At 35.6% G+C, this 17,506-nt stretch overlaps 1 protein-coding gene across 2 annotated transcripts; it reads left to right on the forward strand.

Moving 5' to 3' along the window:
- Positions 1-1,883: 1,883 nt before the first annotated feature.
- On the forward strand, positions 1,884-8,391 carry LOC131310384 (uncharacterized). Of its 2 annotated transcripts, XM_058337370.1 has the most exons (6): positions 1,884-2,345; positions 2,746-2,985; positions 6,085-6,150; positions 6,472-6,779; positions 7,412-7,667; positions 7,993-8,391. In XM_058337370.1, the coding sequence occupies exons 1-6, from the start codon at positions 2,037-2,039 to the stop codon at positions 8,068-8,070; spliced, it is 1,257 nt and encodes a 418-aa protein (XP_058193353.1). In that variant the 5' UTR covers positions 1,884-2,036; the 3' UTR covers positions 8,071-8,391. The 2 variants fall into 2 exon arrangements, with proteins under 2 accessions (XP_058193353.1, XP_058193354.1); XM_058337371.1 differs by lacking the exon at positions 6,085-6,150 and having other exon boundaries at positions 1,925-2,345.
- The last annotated feature ends 9,115 nt before the right edge of the window (positions 8,392-17,506 follow it).

Here is a 17,506-nt window from a genome sequence, read left to right on the forward strand (position 1 = left end):
TATTGGTAAGTTTTATGCCACAGAAATCACTAATTCTCCTAGCCTTACTCCTTTGGACATTAGGGGAAGCAAAGACTTTTGATTTCTCCAGATTGATGGTTTGTCCAGACATTATGCAAAACTCATTCAGCACTTCCGTCATAGCTTTAACAGTGTTCATGTTGTCTTGCCCAAAAAGGATCAAGTCATCAGCAAAAAATAGGTGGGTTAAGGGTGTGAAATTTTTTGAGACTTTGATACCTTTCCAATCACCTTCCTCTTTTTTGTTATTTATTTATAAGAATAGATAATCTTTCCATACAGAGAACAAAGAGATAAGGAGAAAGGGGGGTCTCCTTGCCTTAAACCACAATTGGGAGGAAATTCAGATAGGGGCACTCCATTTCGAGAATAGAGGTTTTGACACTTAACACACAGCTCATGATAAGGGAGGTCCAAGAAGCATTAAAATTGAAATAATTCAAAGTGTCAAACAAAAATTTTCACGACATTTTATCGTACGCTTTTTCCAGATCAATTTTGAAAATCATCCCATTGACAAATTACGAGGACAAATCAGTAATTTCACGGTGTGGCTTGGCTTGCCATCCTACGGTCTTTTAGATCTTCCAAATAAGGCAAAATGACAACCATGTCTTTCAACTCAAACTACAGGGTAATCCTACGAGGGGTAATTTCATATTTTCACGGCCTGCCTTGGCTTACCATCCTATCTTCTTTTATTACAAGTGTATTGATATACAAATCGAGTTTAATTCTGGTGAAAAAAAAACATCATAATATAATTATCCTGGGTATTCAGAATCAAAATCCCTATACCCACTAAACTCAAGTACGGGTGGTTTTGAATAAAGAAGTTAACTACAGTAACTTTTTTTTTTTTTTTTGGTCTTAATTCGATTTTTTTTTGTTTTTTGGCATTTGTTTGTTTTGCGTAAAACTTTTGTGGTGTCCATCTATATGGAGTTTGTATCGATTTTAATTAAGTCCAAGCTAGTGAAAAATAAATACTTATCCTTTAAATTAGTCAAAACACCTGAATTAAGAAAATACGTACTAAGAACTTGTGGGCTCCTAATAAGAACAGAAGCACTTGTCCTAACAGTTGTCTAATTAAGTGCGGTGGGTTGAATTCCTATGGACAATAAGTTGATCACGTTGTTGTGGGTTTAGGGTGTGTGTTGTGCACGCGTTACGGGACCTACCTCGGGTCTAATAATTAGTTGTTTTGAATTGTTCATTTTCTTTGACTCATCGAGTAGGTAGTCCACATGAAAATTCAGGTTGATCAGATATCGGTGGCTATGTTTTCGGAATGCATTTTTTCCGAAAAGAAACTATCGTAGAAATAGCTATATGTGATTTTTTTTTACGATTTAGTAAGTTAAATTCTCACTGATGAATTAGTTACCGATGTTTGATAGACTGGAAATTTTACCAAGATAAAGTATTGGACAGGACTAACAAATTGAACGGTTCAGATCAACAAAAGGGACCTAGGGTAAGCCCCGTAAGTCATAATGCGTGCACATCACACACCATGTTGTTGGGTTGGGAAGGATTTAAGATAGTACGGAGTATAAGTTATTCTTATAAAGTATGACAAAAAATATGGCCGCAAATGAAGCTGCTCCCAAGCAGAGGCTTAGCTCGTTTCGTGATGTAAACGAACGATATCGAGCCCATATTGTTGGCTCGTTTTAGAATCGAGCCAAACACCAAAACAAAATTCCTAATAGGAGTAATTATTAGACAAAGTCTTGATCAATTTCCCACTGCTTGTTCAACGCGCTTCAGGTGCTCTCATAGAAATTTCACAATTCCCACGTCCCAGTCTCTCCTGTACAAAACCAAGGCGTCAACCCAAGTCTTTCTTTACGTCCCCAAAATACAAAACCCCCCCCCCCCCCCCCCCCCCCCCCCCCCCCCCTCTCTCTCTCTCTCTCTCTCTCTCTCTAGAAGGTAACAAATACCTTCTAACGAACACCACTTCTCTGGTTGTGATTTCTATATACATTTACTTGGGATCACCAGCTATGGAGTTTTTCAACAACACAAAGGCTGTAAGACTCCGGTCCAGCCACAACAAATACCTTGTGGCCGACGACGACAAAAGAACCGTCCGACAAAGCCGGAACGAGTCGACCCGGAAAGCCCGGTGGATCGTCGAGCCGGTCGATGACAACCCACAAGCCATCCGGCTCAAGAGCGTCCACGGCGGCTACCTCACGGCTTCAAGCGTGCCGTTCCTCCTCGGCTTCACGGGCAACAAGGTGCTCCAGACCCAACCCGACCACCCGCGGGACCTTTCGATCGATTGGGCACCCGTTCTAGATGGGTCTCAGGTGAGAAAAGGGTGGACACAACGGGTGCTGGGGTGCTCGGACCCTGCACAACTCTAAATATTCCTATTTTAATCATACTATTTTTGAAGTTGATCAATTTTGAAAATATTATATTGATTGGTCCGTGCAACTCGATCAAATGAAAAAAAAAAAAAAAACCCATAAAGTTCCTCTACATGTGTCGAATAACTTCCTAAAATTCCAAGTTACCAACTACTATTAGTTGTGCGTATAGAATTAATTGGCAACTATGAATCCATACAGAATCTCATCCTTAGACCTTACGAGCAGCAATATATATGACGATATGATTGACTGTACTTTTATATTGTCATTAGTAGCAAAACATTTATGTGGTCTGAGTTCCTGCTGAGTACAAATTTTGAATCCGCTGCTACAGGTAAGGCTAGTAACGGCATTCGGTGGGACGTGCTTGAGGGCTAACGGAGGGACCCCGCCGTGGAAGAATTCCGTTACACATGATGTTCAATCCGCTAAGCGGAGCAAGATTTTGTGGGAGGTTGAGGCGGTGGAGATACCGGAGAACGAGGAGCTAACGGATGATTTGTTCGGGTCGGAAGTTGGGTCGCCGTTTTCAATGCACTCAAGTAGTAATTCTCCAATGGTGTCTATTAAGAAGGTACTTGCGTTTCCTTTTAACTTGTTCTCTACGATCATTTTCTTCTTTTTGTAAGTTTCTACTTTGTTCTAAAAAGTTGATTTCGGTGAGGCAAATCCATTTTATTTTTTTTGTAAATTCATGGTGATTGGATCAGTTTATTTTTAGTTCAATTTTGAAAGGATTAATATCATCATCTATTAGTACGACTCATTTAAAATCAGAAAGTTTTAAATTTGAGATTCAAGAGGAATCAAACTCACATATAAACTTATATTACTAACTTTTAATTGAGGTACGTGAGGAGCATGATCTGTTTCGAAATCCGTGTTTTATGAATTTTTTAGCCCGTTTAACCATTTAGTCTATCAGAAATGATTCGTGCACAGCAAGCTGTGCACAACAGCCTTTTTCTCCCGCCTCGGGTCGCAAAAAGATGATCGGAGCCGCTCATTTTGTTCAAAATATATCGTTTAAGGTTTCTGTAAAAAATGAGCTTCGTTCGATATCGTTTGAGGCGTTAACAAAAACACCCAAAATCACTTCCGAACTTAGGCTTAAATTCTGAAGTGATTTTGGGTGTTTTGTTAACGCCTCAAACGATATCGAACGAAGCTCATTTTTTACAGAGACCTTAAACGATATATTTTGAACAAAATGAGCGGCTCCGATCATCTTTTTGCGACCCGAGACGGGAGAAAAAGGCTACTGTGCACAGCATTTTGTGCACATAGCACAGCTCTTAGTCTATTTAATAACAACAGGGACAATTAATCCAGTCTTAATTATGATTCCAACAAGCTTTACTGACAAACTATCAGTTTATGATGCACAACTAGTGCAGTGCATTAAAAAGGGAGAGATTAAAGATTAAGGTGAAAAATTAACAATTACTGAAGTATTTTTTTTTAATTTTGTTTAAAAAAGAAGATGCTTTGGATGATGTCCGGTCCTTTGACCGATTTCTTCGTTAATAAATTCTTCTCTTTCCGTGGTTAAAAAAAAAGAAGAAGACACATGACCACTACTCTATCGTAGTACTATAAGATAGGCATAAACATACTATATAATTACACTTGTGTTCCAGTTAAGGTAATTATGTTTAGGTACCGTTGGATTTCATACTCATCCATATTTAAGTTTGCCGTGTTTGGAGACCCATGTGATTTTGATATGTAAGGGAAACATTAATTATTTGATGTCCGATTTCCACGTCTCATAATCAAAGAGTCTATATTGCGTAGCAGCTGTAACACAGGGTGACGTAGGATATGCAAGTCTAGTGGCCAAAACTTTAGAGTATAATTTTTATTTTATATAAGCGCGTTTTTGGGTGTCTGAAACCCAATCACGTTCATCTAGAATCTGAACCACATGATTGTTTCCAATTTAGTCAACTATTGGATAGGGGAGGTGATCAAAGTTATGGGTTGGCCTATTAGAATTTTTTTTTCCTACTAATGCATCTTAGGCAATTGGATCTCTCTAATAAATATTACTAATTGCCTTCATCATCGTTGGATCCTTAAGTGGAAGCTAGTCAACTTCACACGCTTTTGCCTCTTTGTCTCTCTTCTCATCCTTTTGGTAATTCTCTCTCTTCCTGCGATGGGGAGTATACGTGAAGATGGTGATAGGGGTGTACACGGTTCGGATTGGTCTGGTTCTCTAGAAAATCAGTAATCGGACCATTTCAAACGATTGTAGAAAATTGAGAACCAGAATCTAACCAATATATGCATGGAACCTAATCAGAACCAAACTGCAAGAAAGGTTCGGTTTTGGTTCGGTTCCGGTTCTATCCAATAAACATCCAAATACTAATTCACAAAATATGAACTCATAAAATTAAAGAAATAGGAAGATAATATGTTGGAATGGAAAAGGAAGGAAGAAAATAAAAGTTTTCCTAATAAATGAAATTTCGTCTCTAAATAAATTAAGTTTAGCAAGGAAAAGATTAACCTACAAAATTCAAATACATATTTAATTACACACACATAAGTATATCTATATTTATCTTAGTTTTAAACGGTCCGGTTTGGTTCTAACCACTGTTCATTAATTGAGAACCAGTAACCAAATCAAAATTAACGGTTCTTATTTTTTTGGAACCATAACCTGACCGTAGAACCGCAGAACTGGATCAAATAGGACAGTTCGGTCCGGATTAGACCGATTTTACGGTTCGAGCGGTTTTCTTGAACACCCCTAGACGGTGAGAAATTGTTTGTGTGGTGCTTAATTTAGATGGCAAAGTCCAAGGTCAAAATTAATTAGAAACTAAAAAAGTTCTCTCTCTCTCTCTCTCTCTCTCTCTCTCTCTCTCTCTCTCTCTCATTTTTTATTTTGATAATTTTGTTGTTATAATACCTATATTGGTTTACAAACCCCTCTGATCCTGTTTCTGATTGTTATTATAATACATGGTCACCAAGTGCGGTCACTGTAGCATTACTCTAATAACCTCCCTCGATGTGGGGCTTAAGGTGTTATGATATGTTCGTATAACTTCAGTTCAACTGACCTGAAGTTTTAATATCTAGGGTTTGGTGATGTCTGAAACAAAAACAACCAGAATACTCTGATTAGTGCATAGGCCATTGAAATTAAAGATTGCTAGTAGTAATAAGTGGTTAATTGTTGGGATTCGTTTTATTCTAGAGGAGATAGCTATGGCCTATGAGCCACAGAGATGACTTCTCAAGCGGAAATATTTGTAAACTTTGAATTGGTTACCTACTTACCTAGCTAACTTATTTGATTTGTCATTTTGGATTCTCTATTAGTAACTTTCTATTATCTTAATTAAATACATATAAGAACATCACTAGCCACCAGGTAAACCTTTTTATGATTATTAGAAAAAAAAAATCAAAAACAAAAAATGTAGGAAAGGGAAGAAGTTGGGGTCGGTAATTATGAGGTGATTTAGGTTTTGAGCAAGATTTACCTTGGGTTTGGTCCAATGGTCATGTATGGCGCGTCGTTGGATTAATGTGAGGTCTAGAATTCAACTTCTTTGTACAAAGGTTGTCTTTCGTAGTTATCTAAGCAAATAAAAGTCCCAAAGATCTTAAATTTTGCTTCAAGTAACCTTGCGTTGGTTTTTTCTGGCAGAATAATGCAGATAATTCTCTCCACTGCTCCAGGCCACCAAACATCAGAGTTTCATCAAACAACAAGGTATATGCATCACAAACTGAAAACGTGAATCGGAAAGAATTATTAATTTGGTAAAAGAACTTGTTAATAACACAAGAGAGTGATTAAGCTAGCCGGGTGGTGAAGACTTCGGAATTTACGGATCTTTTCTCTCTTAGGTTTCATGTTCGAAATCTTGTGAGGTTAGTCCTAGTGCGATCAACCAAGACGATGAGATTAGTCTCTCAGAGATTAGTTGAGACAATCAAAAAACTATCTTCGATAAAAGTAAAAAGTCTAATTACTCTCCTTTTCAACTCCTCTGTTTTACTACCTTTTATCTCATGCCTCTGTTTTCTACAGATTCAAAGCGTAATGAAACTATTCCACAATGCAAAAGCCGTGCGCCTCCGCAGCAACCACAACAAGTACCTCTGCGCCGAAGGAGACGAAATATCCGTAACCCAAGACGAGAGCAGCGTTTCCAGAAACGTCCACTGGACCGTCGAATTCTCTTCCGAATCCGAAAACAAAATCCGTCTCAAGAGCTGCTACGGCAAGTACCTCACCGCCTCCAATGAGCGCTCACTCCTCGGCATGACTGGCCGCAAAGTCCTCCAGATGGCCGGCTGCCTCGATTCGTCGGTGGAGTGGCAGCCGATACAGGAAGGGTAACTTAACTCATCACTCCTCATTCTCATACAATATTACACCTAATCAATCACCTATGATCTATACTCACACAACAAGCATTCAAACAAGTACTTAATATTTTTAAATTAAAGGTGATGTAATGTGAGAGAATGATTTGTTTCGTAAAGAAAAAAAAATTACTTAAAAAATAAGAACCTTAGCGGATCGGGGTAGATAAATTTCTTTTTTTTATTTTTTTTGTTTCACGTCAATGATTTGTGTATTATTGGTTTGTCTCAACAACAGTATTATAGAAAAAAAATTGAGATCAAATTTTCAAAAAGTTCACTAAAGATACAAAAAATACAAAACAGACGGACTCTTTGAGATATTTTTTGTCTTTGCTGAATATTTTTAAATTTTGGTTCCTGTTTTTTTTAGTTTTCTGACTTCTCTCATCGAGATAAATTCATAATCTCAATTAATTTGATACAGAATTAATTTTTTTAATTAAAGACGAACAAAAAATGTAATAATAAAGTTTCACTAGCTTAAGTGCTCTCCAAATAAACTCACCGGTACTTGTGACTCCTACCAGCAAATATGAAAAGACAATATCAAAATATAACTCTCAAAATACTAAATAATTCAAGTTTATCATTTCCAAAAGGAATCAGGTGAAGCTCAGGACGCGGGACGGGAAATTCTTACGGGCCAACGGCGGCATCCCACCATGGCGGGATTCGGTTACCCATGATATTCCGAACCGGAAGGCTACACAGGATTGGGTCCTTTGGGATGTTGATGGGGTTGAGAAGATTGAGTCGGAACAGTCGCCGCAACCAAAACCGGGTGTCCAGTTGGAATCCGGATCAAGTTCGGAGTCGAATCATCGGCATCACTTCCCCAGTATTGTAAGACAAGAGGTCAGTATGTAATGTTAGTACTAAATTCTGTGATGAATTGGAAGGGTTTTATTAGGAAAAGAAATAAGACATCAAATTTGTGAATTTCTTAATTAATTCACTATGACGTTATATCTTTCCTTTAACTCCATATATACCTCTCCATAAAAACATGTGTGCCAAGCATTTTTCCAAATTCAAAGGTTTAAATTTTCTATTTGTCAAAGAAAATAAAGTGGAAAAGCAGTTGCCAAAGCTTTTCTACTAATTAGATTTTTTTCTCTTTTCCGGAAAATGTCGGTAAGTAGAAAATTTAGATATTTTATTTTCTGTTTTTGATTTGCAGTCGAATGACTCTGAAGGTAGTATAGCGTCCAAGGACGCGGATGGACGCAAGGGCGGAACCAAGGCTGAGCTAGACTAGGCTATAGCCCAGGTGAACTTTAGAAAAACAAACAAATTTAAATGTAAAATTTTTGCTCATCAATTTTAGCCCACCTCACTTTCTTGCGCGTTCTATAATTATCTATATTGAAAAAGAACTTGTTAAAGATATCAATTCAGATTTTGATAATAAATTATCTCTAGCTACTCATTGAAACATCGTAGGGCACAATTTCAGTAGGGTACAAATTCAATGATGTATGATTTCTTGTATTTTTTCTGTCATTTTTTTTTTGAACATTTACGTATCTATGTACAAGTTTGCAGGACATTAATTATAAAACTCTCCTTAGTTCATGTATATAAATTTTGTGTTAGCCCAAGAAAGATTAGATTTCTGGTTCCGCCCTTAGATGGACGGGTCATCTATTACAGTATAGCAGATGAATAGTCGAATGTGGATGAGGATTTGAAGGAGCTCTCATTCATGTTCAAGGGGAATGGTGTTCAGGAGTTGACCAAGAGGCTAGAGGAGGAGACGGGGCTTGAAGACATAATAGTGTGCTCCCGCAGTTCAATGAATACGCTATACACGCTTCGGTCGAAGCTTCCTCCCAATAATATGGATATGCACGTCGTCGTAGTTCCATCCTCGTCGAGAGCTGAGTGAGAGTTGGTTTTTTTTTTTTTTAAGCGAGTCTGCGTCTTTGTCACCTGTTGTTTAGTACATAATTTTAGCAGCGGAATGCAATTGCGGGGTCGCCTACTCATTTTCAAGGTTTCCATTTGAAATCTAGCTAGGCAGCTTTTGATTTGGAACCATGCCTTCAGATTGGCATGCAATGTTTCATGATAACATTGCTTGATCTGTATCCGATTTTGTTTTAAAGATAAATGTGAAATTCGTTTGTTGTTATCTCATAGCTTTATGGTTTGGGATTTTCCTAAAGTAAGTGGGAGGTAGTGATTGATGTGACCGCGCTAAGTTGGAAATATTATGAAGTGAGCTCCTTCAGGTAGAGAAATTAAATGAACGCTAGCATCCAGACATGAAAATCTTGTGTTTATCGGTTCAAGTAATTGAAGTGGATGGACTAAGGGTGAGTTTTACCTAAATTTTTTGGTTTTGTACTTTTTAAACCTTTTTTTTTTACTGTTTTTGTTTTTTTTTTATTTTTGAGATTAATCATTGATCTCGACGAGAGGAATAAAAAAAAGTATGAAATGCGAAAACCAAAGTTGAAAAAAATTCATATGAAATGACATTGCAGAGAACACATACGAGTTGTTTTGCAGTTTTTCGTGTTTAGTGAAATTTTTTTAACTTTTTTTTTTCATAAATTCGTAATTTTTAAGTGGTAATTAATTGAAAAAATAAAACATAAATCTTACAAACATTCAAGAAAGACAGATAGACATACCAAAAATTTAGGAAAAGCTCCCCCGAGTCAAGTAAGATGGCCTCTTTTGTATTTTTTTTCCCCGGGAAAAATGACGGTTAAGGACGTGTTTTGATAATTAATACCCGCCAAAGATATTTTCAGCATTAACAAATGTTCTCAGCATGTCCTTGGCGGGTATTAATTATCAAAACGCGTCCTGGGCCGTCATTTAATTTCTTAGGCCTTTTTGACATGGGAAATTACTAATTTAATCACTTTAAATTTTAATCCATAATACTTTGCCGTCAGCACTCTCGTTTCATAGTCCTACCCGACCAGGCCCGACCCTACGCACCAGGCAACCTCTGGTCCTAATTTTTGGGCCTATGGCCTCCAATTTTGGGCCTAATTTTTTGACCCAAAATAGCAAAATACGTTATATATGTATTATGTATGTCAATACATTTCTTTGACAACAGAGTGTGGTGCAGTGTAAGAATTATGCCCGTTAGCCTTGAGGTCACGTGTTTGATTCCTGGCAGAATCATTTTTTCGAACAGTTTTTTGGGTCGCGTGTTCAATTCCTAGCAGAATTAGTTTTTTCAAACAGTTTTTTCTTATTGAACAACTAATTTTATTTTATTTTATATATAATAAAAGAACATAAGAGACTATATTTTTATATCTTGCATGGGGCCTCCAAAATGTCAAGGCTGGGCCTCACTCCCAGGGATTGAGATTTCCTGTATTGCACAGTTCCACTATTAATCCGGTAATCCATTTTGAAATGAACAACTCAGTTTCAATTCAAGTCCTTTATTGCCAAATGAATGGTCCAATCGGCCGCACTTCATCTCTGGATCTTGCTCCCAGACGACTGCAATCCAGTCAAGACTGGATGCTGAAAGCTCATTTTCGGACTCTCCTCGAAGTCTATAGCTTCGGTCAGCTTCTTCTAGAGAGGAGTGATGAGTCTTGATGACTACAGTAGATTTGTCCCCACGCGCAGTTTACTATTGTACTTGTTCGTCAAAAGTCCTTGTATATGTTTGATCAATGAGAGGACTGAGTTCATTCCGAAGTACCAAAAATGAAAAATGAGAGAAGACGTATTCTTTGTGCCGAAAATTTATGGCACCTGAGAGAAGATGTATTCTTTGTGTCGAAAATTTATGTGCTTTTGTGCCAAAAGATTTTTTCGGTTGCTGGATTTAAAACATAAAAAAAATTAAATAATTCGAAAGTCGAAAAATCACTCGGCACAGAGGTTTTCAAGATTGAGGAATTCAAACCCAAGCAGGATCCTCTGTGCCGAAAATGCATGTGCCTCTGTGGCAAAGGATTTTATGGCCATTGGATTTAAAAACATAAAAAAAAAAATTCACACAATCCAATGGTCGGAAAATCACTCGGTAAAGGGTTTTATGGCCATTGGATTTAAAAACATAAAAAAAAAAAATTCACATAATCCAACGGTCGGAAAATCACTTGGCACATAGGTACATGAATTTTTAGCACAGAGGATCATGCCTCTCTCATGGGGTCTGATCTCCTCTGTCTTGAAAACCTTTGCGCTTATGTGCCAAAGAGTTTTTCAACCGTTGAATTTAAAACATAAAAAAAAATATCACAATCTAACGGCCGAAAAATCACTCAACCCCAATGAAAGAAGTTCTTGTATAGGGACCGGTTCTAGAGACAATACATTTTTTGAAATCCTAAGCGAATAATCGGAGCCATTCAATTTGTTTAAAACATATTTTTAAAGGTTCCCGTGAAAAATAAACTCATTTGGATATCAGTAAGGGCTTGATCGGCTCATTTAATTTTATCCTATCAAATTTGATAGGAATCAACTAAATGAGCCGATCAAACCCTTATCGATATCCAAATGAGTTGATTTTTTACGGGACCTCTTAGAAATATTTTTTAAATACATTGAATGGCTCCAATCATTTTGTGAAGGTACCATGTGGGATTTCTAAAAATGTATCGTCAAATATATTGTCTCTAGATCCAGCCCTGTACGTATATGCTTAATCAATGAAAGAAGTCCTTATACATGCTTGCACACTTATAAACCATATATTTACCTTTTCACCAACTTCCTTCCACTTCTCCTACCAATAGTCCAATATCAATCTCAGATGTTTCCAGCAGCTCAAAAAAAAAAAACTCAGATGTTTGGATTAAAAAAAAGAAAGAAAAACTTATATGTCTCCAACCAAAGTCAAATATAAAATACAGAATTCACTTCGGAAAATAAATTTAAATATGATTGGAATATAGTCAATAATATTGCAGGAGGAAGTAATAAATGGAACTTTCAATAAATTATCAATAGTTTGTGAAAATATGAGGGAAGCAATATTTAATCAATTGAATTTCACTATACAATAAGTCCTTTATTTGTACAGTAGATGGAGTCTTATTATGGAAGGAAATGATACTAATTAACTATGGAACAAAATCATTCTAATTACAATCAAACCACAATCTTAATATTACGATTTTATTCATTATCTCTAATAATAGGCTTGTTCGTTTGGGGTACTCAAAATTCTTGCGCATGGTCACCAATAAATTTTCTCTATCCATCTCTCTCCACTCATTCCTCTTAAAAATCTCCCTTAAAATCCAAGCAGAACGGGTCTTTTTTTTTTTTTTTTTTGTAAATAATGTTACCGAAAGACAAACGAAAAAAAAGAAAGAAAAAGAGTGGTTGTGTAAAAGGGAAAACTTTTGATCATTGTATCGGTTGTTTTTTTAAATTTGTGTAAAAAGAATTTCCTGATTGTTTGTTCGTCAATATGTTTTGTTAGTATTTTTTAAGATTTTAATGTTGTATAGCCAATAGTTGTGAAGTATTTTTTTTTTTTTTGATCCGCAGTTGTGAAGTATTGAATAAGATGTTTTTGTTGTAAACTCCAAGGGGTTAGTCAAGTGGTCTTGGGTCTAAATTTAAATGTTTATTCCATTTTAAGATCTTAGGTTCGATTTTCTCCTTGCCAACAACTTTTGAGCCACCTCACCCTCTAGCATGACCATGCATGTAAAACGACTGCGAAAGAAGCTGCAGAGATTAGTCCGAGGTGCACGCAAATTAACCCGAAACATACTCTGCATATTACCCAAAAGAGTTTTCGTCCGAAGGTTCGGAATCTAATGGCCATTAGCATGGTAAAAAGTCAAAAGAGTCTTGACACAATATTGACTAAACAGATTAGCATGTTGAGAAAGTGGACGGGGAAATCATTTTTAAACAGATTTTATCATGGCATTATTATACACAAAAGTAACAGCATTTTTCATACCAAAAATAACTAAACATCCTAATAATGATTGGTAAAAGTCTAGTTTAGCCACGAGTCTCCGTAAATCTCGCTTGGTGAACTTTAGGACTTAAATCATACCTTCATAATTGCTACACTAGCTAGCTCATACTGGTAGTGTATTTGCTACACTTACGAAGTTATCCACCGAAAAATATGGCTGCTGATTTTGTCACTTTTTTTTATTAACGTCACTCTCTTAAAATACATTTGCAGAGGAGTGACGTTAACAAAAAAGAGAATGACAAAATCATTCTCCAAAAATATTTTGGACACAAATGTTTGAACATAGATTCAGGCGAATGTGTCAACAAAATTTTAGTGTATAGCGTTGTGGGGTTCACGCTCATTGAATTAATCCGGCGACATCTACCAAACATGTATGTTCTGGTCACAGGTCTAGATCTACCCATTAATGCAAAGAACTTGGGGTATGATCAACAATCGTATCCATAAGGGAAGATCGAATGCTCTTTTCGTATGATAGCCAATCGTATGTGAAAACATTAGAATTGCAAAGCATTCGATCCAAGTCGACACCACTACAATAAACCATAAAGATTAATTGGCTAAAAGGCGTGATTGTTTCTTGATGGTTTCTTTTGGGCGTGATCATTTTTTTTTTCTTGGTGTAATTATATGTCACTTTAGATCATGGTCTATAACAGTAATTGAAAGTTCAAAATGATAACACCATAAACTGAGATGGAAAACCATTGCGTGTGATCTTTTCTTTGTATCTCCTACATCATCTTTTTTTTGTCATTGCCAAGTTTCGAACCCACGCACCCTTAGTTGTTATATTATGAAAACAAAAATATTTATACTTACTTCCTAAAGTGGGAGCTTCTTTTTTTTTCTTAAAATTTGCTGAATTTTTTGAAATACAATTAACATGATATTAAAATATATAAAAATACATATATAAACATTGTTTAAAAAAATTTAAAAATATGACAACAGATCTTTTGCCAATCAAAATTAGTTGTTGGTCACCAAAGGATTTTCTTGGGGTGAAAAATTTAGTTTTAGCTAGTAAATTTAGTAGACAATAGTGTTTTTTATTATAATGTGCGCTTTGTATTTTTATAAAAATTATCACAACCTGCAGATTGTAACATTATAGACAATCTTTAGATAGATTTTTTTTTATAAACTAACCATTTCACATGGATTTTGTGTTTATATTGAATTTCAATTTCAACGGTGGCTTTCCAATTGGATTTTAATCCTTTTCAGACAAGACTAAGCCATAATAATATAATTTCTTTTTTACCGAATGTGTCAAACATATACTTGGTAGACATCCGAAATAACTAAATTTCACTACTATAATAAACCATAAAGATCACAGTTCGCCCACGTGAGAATCGGGCACTAGTGGAACAGTCCGCCCGTCGTCGAAGAAATAACTGGGCACTGATGGAACCCAGTTATGGAATTTGCCTTCTCTCTCTCCCTCTCTCTCTCTCTTGATCTTTTTGAGCGTGAAGATGAAGATGAAACGTAAAGATTTTTTGGGATTAGTGTAATTAGGGCTTATCTTCTTACCTTTTGTAAAAAGGAAAAAAATAACTTTTCAAAGTTCTTAATCGATATTGTTTTTCTCACATAATTTTTCAAAACCTGCCTAAATGAGTACCAGCCCGCCCACGTGAAAATTCAGACTGCGAGCCTAAATGGGTAGGCTTTTTATCTCGCTATAAGAGTAAGATCATTTATCTCATTTTTTTCGCGCGAAAGTTTTTTATCGCGCTACAAAGGGTGAGATATTTTTTCTTTTATATTGCCACAAGAGCAAGATCTTTTATTTCATTCTTTTCTGTCCAAAAATCTTTTATCACGCCACAAGGGTGACATTTTTTCTCTTTTTTATCACGCCACAAGGGTGTGGTTTTTTCTCTTTTATCTTGCCACAAGAGCAAAATCTTTTATCTTATTTTTTTCCGCTCTAAAATCTTTTATAACGAAACAAGGGTGTGATTGTTTTTCTTTTATCTTGCCGCAAGAGTGAAGTCTTTTATTTTGTGTTAAAACTCATTTTTTATCTCAGCTTTGGACTTAAACTGTAACGACCCGAATTTTTGACCCAATTTTTTTTCTAAATATAATATTATTAGAATTATTTTCCTTAATGCAATTTTTTTTAATACAATTATGCATGCAATATATACATGTATTCTTTTTAAATTTTTCCAACACATACATGCGTGTATGCACACTCCTCCCTCACCTCAAACTCCTTCCGTCTCTCCGTTTCCTACTCAGTCTCTACTTCCTTCCTAACCCTCAAATCAAGTTCAATTCGTCCATTCCAAATTCCATGAACCCAATCCCATTAAATTCACTCTTATCCTCTTCCACCAAAATTCTCCTATAAATACCCCACCCCATTGACCCACGAAATTTACACCACAATATTCCCCACGCCCCACCAGTCCAAAAGAGAGAGAAAAATCAGAGAAAACCAAGTTTCAATCCATGGAGTTTTAGAGAGAGAAAGAAAGAGAGAGAAAAGTGGGTTTCGTACCAAGACCCAACCGAAACTCAATCCGACCATTCCAATCTCTTCCTACTACTCCTAGCATCACCAAGCATCGTCCAATTTGGTTACAAAGTCTCATGATCAAAGAACTCGAAGTCTTCTTCCTCAAAATTCAAGATTCGTTTTTTAAATCAATTCGATCCGATTAAAGGTATTATAATCCATTCCAACCTCTTCTCTAAGTATAATAAGTGTTTATATGCTTAACCCTATGTCCCGAACGAAAAAAATATAGTTCACCGCGCGTTTTCTGCCATATTCACCAATTTGATATTATTTTTGAGCCTAATATCTTATTTGTACTTATTTACAAAGAATATGACCTATGTGATATTTATTTTATAATCTTTCTGATATTAATATTATGCAAAACTACTGACTTGATATTATTTTCTTACAATATAATATCATATTAGTATAAAACGTATTAATTATATCAGTTTAATTTATCTGGTAGATTGAGTTGGTTTTAAATGTTTCGAAACAATTTTGCGACCTTTCAAACCTCATTTTTGACTCTCGGACTATTTTTCCTAGACTTTTCACACCTGAAAGATCATAACTTGTTAAGATCATATTTTTTTAATTTAATTATCTATTTATTGAATTATTTATTAGTTATCTATCAAGTTTACTAATGAAAAATCTTTGCGACCTTTCAAACAATGTTTTAACACCCAAACTAATTTTTTCTAGACTCCTTGCATCTCAAAGATGATATCTTGCTAAATTAATATTTTTTTATTTAATGTAATATTTATTGTTATTTCTATAGTGTTTCCAATCAAAATTACTTTACGACCTTATAAACCTTATTACTAATGCCCAAGTAATTTTATTTAAACTCTCTATATTCTGAAGATGAAATTTTGTTAACCGTAACATATTTTAAAATTTTAAATTATTTATTATCTATTTACTTCACTTTCAGCCACTTTATTTAACATCTTCATTTAAATTAATTCCGTGACCCTCCGAACCCAACTTTTGACACTCAACTGGTTGCGTAAGACCTTTAGGACACTTATTAAAGTCATGATAAATATTCTAATATTTTTATCTAATTAATGTATTTAAATTAGTTTTTAATTAATCTATTATCTTAGAATTAATTAATAAGAGCCTAGAAATCTTTCCTTTTAAATTATTTTAAAACTCTTGCTTTATTATTGACATTGTGACTATACAAGATTAAGAGCAACGACCCATCCATAAAAAATTGCGTGATTTCATTACTTATTAATTGTTTTAATTATTATTGATTAAATGCATATTGTGCCGATACTTGATTTAAATGCTAGATTGGACCCTAGAGACATGGGGTGGTATTGCGAAATAGAATTCATCTAAACGATGCTAGATAATGGATAAACTGGAAAGTTTTTATTTTTAGATTGCCTGCAGGCGGATTTTGGTGATTGTGATGAGATTTGTGATGAAAATAAAACTAGCGGGTGACCAGTGATAAATTGATGAAAATAAAAATGGCGGGTGTCCGATGATAAATTGATGAAAATAAAACTGGCGGGTGTCCAGTGATAAATTGATAGACTGGTGGGTGCAGTGATGATTGTGAAGTGATTTATGAGGTGGTATATAAGATAGGCGAACCCTAGTTGTGATTCAGGCATGATAAGCTTTCCTCTTGTTGTAGTTATTGGGATGCATACTCGGTACATAACTTAGGTGTATCTGCGACAGCAAAGGGAAGTGATCTCATGGGACCGAGCATGGCTAGCGGTTGGGGAGGAAAGATCTCGCGGAAAGATCTTAGATTTCACATTAGGTTATGGATAGTAATGAACTGACTTATGTGGAGAATATTTGTTTGGCTTCTTCGATTTAATATTATCTTGTTTGCCTGCTAATTGTAAAGTAAGAGGGGTGGTTGGGTTGGATTATTCTACTGGGTGATTTATCACTCACGGATACGTCTGTATCCTAGCAAATCGTTTGCTTCGGCGATCAATTTGCCAATGGGCACAGGATTCAATGGAGATGATTCAAAGATGGTGCAGTTCAACACGGAAAGAATATCAAGAACGAAGATCGAGTATGCTTTGGATTTGTATCAAGCCTAGAGTCAGCTCTGAAATTAATGTATTTTAAATTAATAAATTTATCTTGTGACTGTAATAGCTAAGCTTTATTTTGAAAAATTATATTTATTTAGCAAATTTTCTTAAGATTTTATTTTATATTGCTTCCGGAAAGTCG

The sequence above is a fragment of the Rhododendron vialii genome, chromosome 12a, assembly GCF_030253575.1.
Source record: "Rhododendron vialii isolate Sample 1 chromosome 12a, ASM3025357v1".
NCBI classification, from domain to species: domain Eukaryota; kingdom Viridiplantae; phylum Streptophyta; class Magnoliopsida; order Ericales; family Ericaceae; genus Rhododendron; species Rhododendron vialii.

Excerpts from the sequence above, each read along its gene's own strand:
- LOC131310384 (XM_058337370.1), top strand. The coding sequence starts at position 2,037 with ATGGAGTTTTTCAACAACACAAAGGCTGTAAGACTCCGGTCCAGCCAC. Across the intron at positions 2,346-2,745 it reads CCGTTCTAGATGGGTCTCAG|GTAAGGCTAGTAACGGCATT; the intron begins GTGAGAAAAGGG and ends CCGCTGCTACAG. Across the intron at positions 7,668-7,992 it reads CCAGTATTGTAAGACAAGAG|TCGAATGACTCTGAAGGTAG; the intron begins GTCAGTATGTAA and ends TTTGATTTGCAG.